A 13,119-nucleotide genomic window follows, 5' to 3' on the forward strand; every position below is an offset into this window, starting at 1 on the left:
GATATTTACAAAAACTTAAAATATAATCTTACAAACGAATTCGTCTTTAGATGTTGTGCTCTCATCCGGTTTACTATTTTATGACTCCAGTGCTGTTTCCAGTGTTGCGTACTATGCACAAGACTTGGTTTTTCTCAATGTTCTCATCATGAACACGCGTCCCGCTGTGTAGGAGACATTTCTGTATTTTTACAGATATCCTGAAATTCTCGTTAAGTACTGCTTTGTAACTTCTGGACTTTCCAATTAAAAAATCAAACTCCTGCTTAGTTTTTTTTCGGTGAAATAAGCCTGCCTAATGACAACCGGCGCCGTTTTGAACCGGTGTTTTGCTAGTCTGCACTACGTGATTGTTTACTGAGCTACAGCTTTCAAATCTTCAGTTCTCTGTTAACAGTTTAAGAATGTCATTTCCAACTCGTCTGATTCCGGCTCGGCGGGTTGTGGTGACTGGCATTGGACTTGTCACATGCTTAGGAGTAGGAAAGGACAAAGTATGGAACAATCTCATAAAAGGACAATGTGGAATCCGTAAAATTGATAATGAAGGTTTGACATTTTTCTATTTAACAAAAATATTCTGAAATACGAACTGAAAGATTTATTTGCTCAGTAAATCTTTTCTAGCTCAGTATCTACTTCATACCAAATTCTGTGTGCACGCATACTCTCTTTGCATTTCATTTCACATTTTTGGTGAGGGCTACATATCGTACAGACTAAAGGATCAAGACTTGTTATCACACCAAGATTTTTATTAAGGAAGTTAATGAATGACATGTTGCTCTTCTTTTCAAGATTTCCCACCAAATATCCCTTGTAAAATAGCAGGTTTTGTTCCTGAGGATGTGCTGAAACCATTCACTTCCACAGAGAAGAGACAACTGTCCGAGGGGATGATGTATACACTGGTTGCTGCAGAAGAGGCATTGACAGATGCCAACTGGAAACCTGAAACTCCACAGGAGCAAGAGAGAACAGGTAAATTAATTTGTACATAATGAAAACCTTATATTTATCAGACATAATATGTTTTACAGCGTTACCGTATTTGAGGGCGAAGCAAAAAAGTTTTGGCATTATTATCTATATCCAAAACAGGACAAAAACAACCCGAAGTTAGCACACGGACGGAGCTGTATCAAAGCATCCTAATTTTGGACATTTGATCCGCCTATATATTGAACGCGGGAAATATAACGCAATCGATGTAAACAGTACATTGTGACGTCATATTCAGCGTCGTTATTTAGCAAATTTACAAACATAGCGTTTGAACCACAACAAAAAACATGGCGTTAATCGTGGAGTGATTATATATGATAAGGAAAATAAGATTTACATGCTTTTACGGATTTTATGTAACATCTCAGAATGACGTGATCTAGGGTAGACGAGACTAATATTCGAATCGACGCCATTGGTACCAAACTTTTCAAGTTCCATAGGTATGGTTTAATTTTTCATTATTTTCCTTTTAAACATGTATATACGTGTTACCTATAGGGAGAGTTCCGCTCTCACGGCCCTTCGGCCCGTGAGAGGGCTTCGCCCTCTATTAGTAGTATATGTGTCATAAACATCAAAGAATACAGCACCTATAGTTATTCTACTATCAGCATCGACAGTTTCAAGGAAGAAAATTAATTGATTTATTTCTATCTTAATGTTGACAGACTTTAATGGAATGTAAATGTAAGTTTATGAATACCCAAGGCAATACCTAGGCAAGTCAGGCCAAAAATAAAAATTGATTTGTTTGATGTACTCCGACCGACCCGTGAAAATCGCCCCTACCCAATCATTTTTTTCAGTACTTTTAATTTTTATATTTTTTTTTTATTTGGTTTCCAGGGAAATAGACATTGTTTCATTTTAAAGGTTTATATTTTCTAAGAAACTTTTTTGATGAATGTTTTATAGCAATAATTATTAAATCTGTCTTGTCCAATGTTTAATGAAAACATCAATAAATTTCTAAGTCTGCGTTTTTATGACAATAATCAATTTTTTCGATAATGCAAAAAAAAAAAAAAAAAAAAAAATACCTACCTACCTACCCACCTTGAAAAATGTGGGTCGGAGTACATCAAACAAAAATATTTTTAATGATGGCCTCATCTCAGGCAATCAGCAGGATGAAGGCCTGAAAGGTACAATATTATTTGCTGACAGTTGCTGTATGTTCACGTATGTAGAGATGTCATCAGCTTTATGTAAAACGCTACAAATTTACGTTTGATATGTACATATCTGAAAGGTTTGTGACTTTTACTTGTTATGCTGTGCTCTGAAGGAACAGTCACTACCTTTGTAAAATAGTTTAAAGCGGAACCAAGATCTCAACAGAGGCAAGGAAATATATTTAGTATGTGAATTTTTGTAATATTTGCCCAGTCAGAAATAAAATAATAGCCTAGTCTATGCAATTGACTGAATATATGTAACCTCCTAAATTTCAAAATATTGTTTTTCCAGTCACTTATAATATTAAAACAAAAATTTTAAACCTCTGAAGTCCTTGCATTAGTTCAAGTTGAAAGACAAAGACTGAAATTTGAAAATTACTTTTAGAGCTGGGCAATCTAGTTGTTGATATATGAAAGCTTAGTCATATTACACTGTTGTTGGTCAGAATAAACCTAAATAAACTCAGCAGATTGTTTTGATGATTTCCGCCACACTCAACAATTTTTAGCTCACCTGACTGAGCCGAAGGCTCAAGTGAGCTTTTCTGATCACATTTTGTCCAGCGTCCGTCTGTCTGTCCGTCTGTCTGTAAACTTTCACATTTTCATCTTCTTCTCATGAACCACTGTGCCAATTTCAACCAAACATGGCCAAAAGCATCCTTGGGTGAAGGGCTTTCAAGTTTGTTCAAATGAAGGGCCATGTCCCTTTCAAAGGGGAGATAATCACAAAAATGCAAAAATAGGTTGGGGTCATTTAAAAATCTTCTTCTCAAGAACCACTGGGTCAGAAGAGCTGAAATTTACCTGAAAGCTTCCTGACATATTGCAGATTCAAGTTTGTTCAAATCATGGCCCCCGGTGGTAGGATGGGGCCACAAGGGGGATCAAAGTTTTCAGTGTTTGACATTTACTTTTTTTAGCACTAGACCAGTCGGGCTACTTCAAATGATTTTTTCTAGACCTGACCGTACATCCACTTGCCCCGACCAACTTTCCAGAAACTGATAGCTTCTCCATATTAAAATGTACTTAATTCAAATGACAAACATTAAGTTTGTATGAACTAAAACGTACTTAATTGTCTCACAATAGAGCTTTAGTCTCGTCATTCAATTTAACGCTTTCATTTTCAAACACATTTTCTGTTTCTTTAAATTCTACCCGACATGGAAATTCTCTAGTCAATTTAAAATAAAATGGCCTCAACCGTTTTTTTAAATCTCTATTTCATAAGTCTTGCTTGGTTTCTTCCCAACCTTTTACTTTTTTTTAGCTCTTCTGAGCCAAAGGCTCAAAGAGCTAATGCTATGGCCATTTGTGTGGTGTGCGTAAACTTTTTAGAAAAAGGGCTATAACTCAAGAACCCCTTGGCCAATTTTTTTCAAATTTGTTACAGGGTATCATTGGCCCAAGGGCTTTCATACATACTAAATAGAGGGATGTGACCCTTTAACAAGGGGAGATAATCAGGAAAATACAAAAAAAACCAGTGGTTGCTAAAAAATCTTCTTCTCAAGAACCACAGGGCAGATTATCACCAAACTTACACATAAGGATGAGGATATGTTGTAGATTAAAAATTGTTCAAGGCATTACCCTGGGGCAAAGGGCGTGGTCTCAAGGTCACTTCAAAGTTGACCTAAATTTTAAATTTTTTTAAATTCCTTAAATCTTAGATATTTTAGTCATTATAAGGACTAGGATCATCAAATTTTGACAGTTGATGCATCTTAGGACCTTGTGTCAAGTTGTCTCAAAAGTAGGTCACGGTGACCTATTTTTTGAATTTTGCAGGTATTTATTTTAAAATTAATTTTGATGCATATCGTGGACACTTTGAAGCCTATGATCATCAAAACTTGTCAGTTGGTGGATCATGGGACCTTGAAATGCGTCAACTGAAAAATAGGTCACCGTGACCTACTTTCTGAATTTTATGGCTTATCATTTATAGATATATTTTAAGTTGTTATTTCAAATACCGAGAGGTTTAGAATCATCAAATCTTGTAAGTTGATGCATCTTGAGGCCTTGAAACATATTTATAAAAAAGTAGGTCACAGTGACCTACTTTTTGAATTTTGCAGATATTCAAATTTCACATTTTCAATTTTAGATGCATATTTTGGGCACTGTAAAACCTAGGATCATCAAACTTTGTCAGTTGATGCGTCTTCAGTCTTCGGTTTGTGTCGACCAAAAAGTAGGTCACCGTGACCTACTTTTGGTATTTGACAGCTAAATTACTATATTTCAGACACTATTTGACCTACAATCATCAAACTTTGTCAGTTGATGCATCTTGAGTCTTCGGAGTGTATTGACCAAAAAGTAGGTCACCTTGACCTACTTTTGGAATTTGACGGCTATATTTATATATTTCAAATACGATTTGACCTACAGTCATCAAACTTTGTCAGTTGATGGGTCTTGCATGTTCGAAGGGTTTCAACCAAAAAGTAGGTCAACTTGACCTACTTTTGGAATTGGACACCTATATTTATATATTTCAGATACTATTTGACCTACAGTCATCAAACTCTGTCAGTTGATGCGTCTTGCATGTTCAAAGGGTGTTGACAAAAAGTAGGTCACCTTGACCTACTTTTGGAATTGGACGGCTATATTTATATAATTCAGATTCTATTTGACCTACAGTTATCAAACTTGGTCAGTTGTTGGGTCTTGCATGTTTGAAGGGTGTTGACGAAAAAAATAGGTCACCTTGACCTACTTTTGGAATTTGACGGCTATATTTATATATTTCAGATACTATTTGACCTACAGTCATCAAACTTTGTCAGTTGATGGGTCTTGCATGTTCGGAGTTCGCTGACCAAAAAGTAGGTCACCATGACCTACGATTGGAATTTGACAGCTATATTTCAATATTCAGATACTAATTGGCTTAAAATCATCAAACTTTGTCAGTTGATATTTCTTGGGTTCTCAAAATGTGTAGACCAAAAAGTAGGTCACATTGACCTACTTTTTTTGAATTCTTAGGATTTAACTAAAGATTTAGAATACTAAGAGGCTAAGAATAGAAATGGTGGGGTTGTACAATTTATCAGAAGAGCGATTCTAGGCCCTTGGGCCTCTTGTTTCTCTTGGGACATCTTTCCTTGAGGACGAGAAGTCGTATTTGAATATACAGACATTCCCGCACATATGTCAATGCCGATAAATGGCTGTTTACGATTAATTTGATAAACACTTTCTTATATTTGATTCAAATCAACTGGGCGTTTAAAAAAATGAAAATAAATTCATCTAAAACATAACTTTACACACATTAACATCGAGTAGATGTTGTAAAACATCACTTCCAACCGCGACTTATTTATTAGAACTAAAAATAGAGATTGTGTCATCATGCGGTTTAAAATTGCTCGCAAAGTCTACAGTTATTCTTTTTTAGTTAAGAATAAAATATCTTATGGTTTAAAGTAAAGTTTCTTGTTTATTTTTTCAACATGACCAGTCGGACTAGTAAATCGACATTTTATCCGACCGGACCTATCATTTAGTAGACTCAGTCGGTCGGACTTGCCTTAGTGTCAAACCCTGGTTTTACATACAAATATATAGAAAAAAACTTTAAAAATCTTCTTCTCAAGAACCACTGAGCCAGAAAAGCTGATTGTTACATGAAAACTTTCTGACATAGTGCAGATTCAAATTTGTTCAAATCATGGCCCCCGGTGGTAGGATGGGGCCCCAAGGGGGGATCAAAGTTTTACACACAAATATATAGGGAAAAACTTTAAAAATCTTCTTCTCAAGAACCACTAAGCCAGAAAAGCTGAGATTTACATGAAAGCTTCCTGACATAATGCAGATTCTAGTTTGTTCAAATCATGGGCCCCTGGAGTTGGATGGGGCCACAATAGGGGATCAAAGTTTTACATACAAATATATAGAAAAAATCTTTAAAAATCTTCTTCTCAAGAACCACTGAGTCAGAAAAGCTGATTTTTACATGAAAACTTTCTGACATAGTGCAGATTCAACTTTGTTCAAATCATGGCCCCCAGGGGGTAGGATGGGGCCACAAGTGGGGGGGGGGGGTCAAAGTTTTACATACAAATATAGGAAAAATCTTTAAAAATCTTCTTCTCAAGAACCATTGGGCCAAAGAAGTTGACATTTACATGAAAGCTTTCTGACATAGTGTAGATTCAAGTTTGCAAAGGGTAATTTGGGCCATAATAGGGACTATTAGGTTTTACATGCAAATATATATGGAAAGTCTTCAGATATGGGCCAAGGTGACTCAGGTGAGCGATGTGGCCCATGGGCCTCTTGTTTAGTTATATGGTGGCACCCTGTTTTTGTTGGTGGAAGAGAGAACCCAGATACAATGTATCTGGGAAGAGACCACCGACCTTCTGAAAGTAAATTGGGAAACTTTCTCACTTACCGGCGTGAGCGGGATTCGAACCTGTGCCAACAGAGGTGAGAGGCCATGTAATTTTGAGCGTGATGCTCTAACCACTCAAACACGGAGGAATCACAAAGATTTTAAACAATTTGTTCGCAATTATCGAAAGAAAAATCTATCAATAACAAATTACTAACACACAATAAGTATACAAAATCAGTGTCTGATGCTGGTTTAATGCCAAGCTGAATTCCCACACAAGAATCTAAACTGTCTCAAATTGGTTGTTAAATCCATCTTCCAAAATCCCCAATAAAGTCCACAGTCTTATAGAATGCTTAACCAAGTGCCTAATACCACAAAATTTACAGTGTATTTATACTAAGATGAAATTTCCAGAGTGTTTGTTTCTAAAATGTACAGTGTTCTGGCAAAACAAGTGTTACATAATCTCTATATTGAACTGACAAACATCGTTCCATCTAGAATCCTGTGAACTGACAAACATCGTTCCATCTAGAATCCTGTGAACTGACAAACATCATTCCATCTAGAATCCTGTGAACTGACAAACATCGTTCCATCTAGAATCCTGTGAACTGACAAACATTGTTCCATCTAGAATCCTGTGAACTGACAAACATCGTTCCATCTAGAATCCTGTGAACTGACAAACATCGTTCCATTTAGAATCCTGTGAACTGACAAACATTGTTCCATCTAGAATCCTGTGAACTGACAAACATTGTTCCATCTAGAATCCTGTGAACTGACAAACATCGTTCCATTTAGAATCCTGTGAACTGACAAACATTGTTCCATCTAGAATCCTGTGAACTGATAAACATCGTTCCATCTAGAATCCTGTGAACTGACAAACATCGTTCCATCTAGAATCCTGTGAACTGACAAACATCGTTCCATTTAGAATCCTGTGAACTGACAAACATCGTTCCATTTAGAATCCTGTGAACTGACAAACATTGTTCTATCTAGAATCCTGTGAACTGACAAACATCGTTCCATTTAGAATCCTGTGAACTGACAAACATCGTTCCATCTAGAATCCTGTGAACTGACAAACATCGTTCCATCTAGAATCCTGTGAACTGACAAACATCGTTCCATTTAGAATCCTGCGAACTGATCGACAAACATCGTTCCATCTAGAATCGTGTTTAGGTCACAGGTGTCAATCAAGTACAAATGTATTAAGCAAGAATTGTGGTAGTGTCTTACTTTCATGCTTGAAAGCTTTACATTCATGTATTGTTTTGATTTTGTTATTGTGTTGTTTTATAATTTTTCATGGACTACAAATTTAATTGTTTTCATGGTGTACAAAACCATGAAATTAAATGATAAGCAAAGTAATTTAAATGATAAATGTGGAGTACTCAGTGGTTTCCACAAATCAAAGGAACTGCTTTTTTCACAAATATTGGTACCCATGGAAATTTATGAAACCACAGGAACTACAAAGTCTATTTGCATCGTGAGCAAATTTTAAAGCACGTTTGTTTTGTGTGGTTAAAGGTGTAACAGTCGGAATGGGAATGAATGGCATGGAAGAAATATACAGGACAGCTGATCGCTTATTTCAGAAAGGCTACAGAGAGATCAACCCATTCTTCATGCCAAAGATTCTGATTAATATGGCAGCTGGACACGTCAGTCTAAAATATGGATTTCAGGTGACTAAAGGGACATTTGCATTGTTGAAAATGTTCAGGATTTAGTTACTAACAGTTAACTTGTCATTAACTTTTGTGATAGTGTTACCTAGATGTTAATTGTCAGTTAAAGTTAACAACCTTTGTGCAACTGGGTTCTGGTCTTCAAAATAACTGCATCTTTTTTTACCAGTATAAGGTATTGGTTACTGTATGTATACAGGTACTCAAATGTAAACACCATACAAGGTACATACAATGTATTTTAGAAATATGCTTCAAACAATTATAGAAGGCAATTATCCTCTCTAATACTTAAAAATCCCGATTTTAATTTACTGACATACCTATGAATTCAAATCTTTGGAAAACAGGAAAATGTTTGTCTTCCAAAGAGACTGGGAACTTTTTTGTCATGAAATCAAGACCCACACAATCATTCTGCTGATCTCAAACCAGAAATTAAAGGCCTGAAAGGTTTCAGAGTCAAAATTCTGCTGATCTCAAACCAGAAAGCAAAGGCCTGAAAGGTCTCGGAGTCAAAATTCTGCTGATCTCAAACCAGAAATCAGAGGCCTGAAAGGTCTTGGAGTCAAAATTCTGCTGATCTCAAACCAGAAATCAGAGGCATTGAAGGTCTCAGAGTCAAAATTCTACTAACCTCAAACCACAAAGAATGGACCTTGTGGTTCTCAAACCACAAAAAACCAAGACCCACAAAATCATTTTATTGTTCTCAATCTCTAAAATACCCCAGACCTGCTAAATCATTGTACTGATCTCAAACCACAAAACACCAAGACCCACACAATCAATCATGACGAATATTTCAGGGTCCAAACCATTCTGTGTCTACAGCATGCACTACTGGCCTTCATGCTGTTGGTGATGCCTTCAGATTTATACAGAGAGGAGATGCGGATGTCATGGTGGCTGGAGGTGCAGAGGAAAGCCCTAATCCACTATCTGTCGCAGGGTTCTCGAGGTAATCCCTTCAATGCATAGCAGCACACTGTTCATTGCAGGGTTCTTGATGCAATCCCATTAAAGGCCGGGTTTTTCAACCAGTCGGTTTTCCTCAGGTAAGTTAAGGTATTCAATGTATAATGACCATATTTCATATCTAATAAATGGATGGTGGAATATTTGTAATCATGGTATCATTTTGAAGGGTTCATCAAATAAAAATAATCCACCATAGGAATTTTCAAAATTTTGTTTACTGCTTGATTTATTTCACCTAGAATTTAACATTGAAGTATATGGGAAAAGCATGTTTTATTACAATATTTTAAAAACAAATTATATTTTCATACTAATCTTTTGGTAGAAAGTTACATACACTTTCTTTTTATGAATATATGAAATAAAATTAATCATTGACCGCACACATTTTTAGAAAATTAGATTTTTTACTTATTTTTACAAAGGGCAAACAACTCTTCCAAAAAGTCTTAAGTGCAAAAAGGTCAGCTTCTAATCGTTTACCAGTCATGTGAATTTCATCTGCTTCACTTTCATCATTATTTAACAATAAACTTTTATGTTGATCTAAATCCTTCAAAATTGTTCATTATCCTTTCATTATACATGGAATACCTTAAGTGCGGGGCGGAGCTAATTTAAGGCAGGTGTGAAGCCCCGAGCCCGAGGGAACCCTGCTAGCTTGTATATACCGTCCCAAATACACAGGATGTTATCTATGTTACCTGCATTACCTGTGCGTTTTTGTAAGATTGAAAAATTCATGATAGTCATTTTTCTTGTGCGGGTAAATCGAAACATTGATGATTAAATCTAATGAATCAACCGTAAGAATTAAAGCTCGATAAATTTATTTTATATAAATGAGAACATTAGCCATTGAAAACTTAGGCAGAATATTCTTTATTCAACGTTTTCTTGTATCCATTTGACTGCCTTCGTTCATCGGATACCCAGTATCCGACGATGTTTGACTGCCAAACATAGAGTTTCCGACGGGAGTTCCTATGTACTGCAGTAGATTTTCTGGCTATGCACAGCTGATGTACCGATCATCGTCCCACGCCCCATGATGACTATATATTTAAATTAGTTTTTCTTGACCGCACACCATTATTCTCTGCCTACCAAAGTTGTCTGGGTGACTCGTCCATAACGCATGGCATACAAAAACAGGGCATTCGTATTTTCAGACAGTTCGATCCTTCCATAACTGGTCTAGATGAAGAATTTGTTCTTCCTCCGGATCCCAATTCCAACCATTATACGCAAGAAAGAGCCCTTATAGCGGCTAATTTCTCTTCCGATTAGTTGAACTTTGTGCCATGTTTCGATGGAAAAATTATGCTTATCAATTTTCAGCTGAGTGTAAACAAGATTTCATTAATGTACAATGTATTTACTCATTATTAATCTGTTTAGCATAAAATCATTGTCCGTGTAAAATGTATTCAACAATCCATGATAATCATTATCAATCGTACCCATTCCTAAGCATAACCTACTATATTCTATTGTAATTTATGTAACTGTATGCAAAATTTACTATTATTGTGTGACTATCTCTACATGAAAAAACCAAAACCGTTTCCCTTTCGAGCAGGTTTACGCGGTAAGCATCAAAAGATTGCACGGAGTATGCCTCGATTGCCAAATTAGATAGATAAGGTATACACAAAGACTAGTAACCAAATGTCCATCAATTTCTAGCATCCAATCTGAAGCTTAATTTCTCCTGATTGACATGGGTTCACAGACCAGGTAAATTCGAAGGCGGTGCTTATTTTCTCGTTCTTTAAGGGACAATAGCTTACTGTCTGTTGTAGGATTCTCAAGGTAATCCCTTCAAGGCACAATTTAATAGCTCATTTTGTTCAAAGTAAATGTATTATGCTCCTTGATACAAGACAAACTATGCAATATAAAATAAATTAAAAAAAGATAGATGGACAACATTGCCTCTTCTGACAAGCACTGTATATGAAGTATAAAAGAACACTGTTCGTCTGTTTTTCATGAGAAAAGGTCATAAAAAAGAATTCATATGTAAATGTTCTGACGAGATTTTCCTTGTGTACAATCATTAGATAACACTTAGATTCCTTAGATATGCAAATTTGTAATTCAATTAATTTTCTAATTTGATATCATTTTAGGATGAGGGCTTTATGTACAAAGTTCAATAACCATCCAACAGAAGCTTCACGACCTTTTGACAAAGATAGAAATGGATTTGTGATGTCAGAAGGGGCAGGTGTTCTGATTCTGGAGGAGATGTCACATGCAATTGACAGAGGGGCCAGTATATATGCTGAAGTGTTAGGCTATGGCTTATCAGGAGATGCCTTCCACATGACTGCTCCACGAACAGATGGGAGAGGTGCTTACAGGTGTATGTTGGCAGCCATTAAGGATGCTGGTATCAGCCCCACATGCATTGGGTATATTAATGCTCATGCCACATCCACTCCTCTGGGGGACAAGGCAGAGAGCCAAGCAATATGGAGGATATTTGAGCAATGTCACCAGAAACCTTTAGTTTCTTCGACCAAAGGAGCTCTGGGACATTTGTTAGGAGCAGCAGGAAGTGTAGAGGCAGCCATCACAGTTTTGACCTGCCAATCAGGAATTGTCCCACCCACTCTCAATCTCCACCAATCAGACACTGGAGTAGATCTGGATTATGTTCCATTGTTGACACGTGACTGGAAAGCTGAAATCAGGACAGCTTTAACAAATTCCTTTGGCTTTGGTGGGACTAATGGGACACTCTGTATTAGATCTTTTGATAAAGGTTGATGTGATATTGGTCAGCATTGTTTTTTCATGCATTGTCAAGTTACTTAGGAATAAGTTTAATAGCAATATATGTTACAGAACTGCTAGACAACTCGGTTCAATAATTTATATGATACATATATGTACATGTAACCCAATCAGGGCCAATAACATATTTTGATGTTGAAATTCTTTCCTTATGATTTACGACTTGTGAAATACATTTTTAGGACAAATATTAACGAAAACATCAACCATTATTGATATCACAAAGCTTTATGCAGCATTTCTGATCCAATGTTAGTCAACTGTCTTACTTGTAAATTTTTCTCATTTTCAACTTCAGAACCACTGGACCAATATATGGATGTTTTTGTATTTACTATTAACTTTTGCACCCTAGTTGTTCAACATTTGAATAAACCTGCTAAACATCCACCTGTAGGAACAAATGATTTTTGAACTGTTGGTCGATTGTTTTACGTCCCTTCGAGAATTTTTCACTGATATTGAGATGTCACCAGTTGTAGGTGAAGTACCACAAATTTAGATCTATGCTCAGGGCTGTAGCAGTGAGGGTTCTTTATCCTGCCAACGCCTTCCGCGACATGGGACCTCCGTTTTTAAGGTCATATCCAAAAGATCAGCGATTCTCGTTTCTAAATGCCGAGCGTTTGGTTAAGAATCACTACCTATGCTTACATCTTAAGTTTGACATGAGCAGGGCTCAAACTTGTGACTTTCCGGTGAATTGTTGGTAGTCATGGGGCTACACTAAAACAGTAATACCCCTACAACTCTTTCTCAGAGTTCCAGAAAATATGTCAATACTATATCCATTGCCATAGTGACCATTTCAGATCATTTTTTAGCCATTGTGATGTCAGTTGTCAATGTGTTATAATTGCATTTTTGGAAAATACATTAGGACAATTAAGGACAGCAATGCTTCATGCCAGCATACGGCTAAAGCATTTCATAAAACGTCACAGTTCACACCCTCATTTTACTGAAATTCTTTAAAAAAAACATATATAGGAGAATTATCTAATTATTCAGGATAAATGTATAATTTGTAAATTTATATTTTACTTTTTATAATTTGTGA

General features: G+C 36.3%; 1 protein-coding gene across 3 annotated transcripts; it reads left to right on the forward strand.

The window, feature by feature from the left end:
- The first annotated feature begins 20 nt into the window (after positions 1 to 20).
- On the forward strand, positions 21 to 12,449 carry LOC125670141 (3-oxoacyl-[acyl-carrier-protein] synthase, mitochondrial-like). Of its 3 annotated transcripts, none has more exons than XM_048905148.2 (6): positions 21 to 168; positions 398 to 549; positions 829 to 981; positions 8,113 to 8,270; positions 9,083 to 9,234; positions 11,390 to 12,449. In XM_048905148.2, exons 1-6 carry the CDS (start codon positions 149 to 151, stop codon positions 12,030 to 12,032), a joined length of 1,278 nt encoding a protein of 425 aa, XP_048761105.1. In that variant the 5' UTR covers positions 21 to 148; the 3' UTR covers positions 12,033 to 12,449. The 3 variants fall into 3 exon arrangements, with proteins under 3 accessions (XP_048761105.1, XP_048761089.1, XP_048761096.1); XM_048905132.2 differs by having other exon boundaries at positions 22 to 168; positions 799 to 981; XM_048905139.2 differs by having other exon boundaries at positions 102 to 211; positions 799 to 981.
- The last annotated feature ends 670 nt before the right edge of the window (positions 12,450 to 13,119 follow it).

Source organism: Ostrea edulis, chromosome 1 (assembly GCF_947568905.1).
Source record: "Ostrea edulis chromosome 1, xbOstEdul1.1, whole genome shotgun sequence".
NCBI lineage: Eukaryota > Metazoa > Mollusca > Bivalvia > Ostreida > Ostreidae > Ostrea > Ostrea edulis.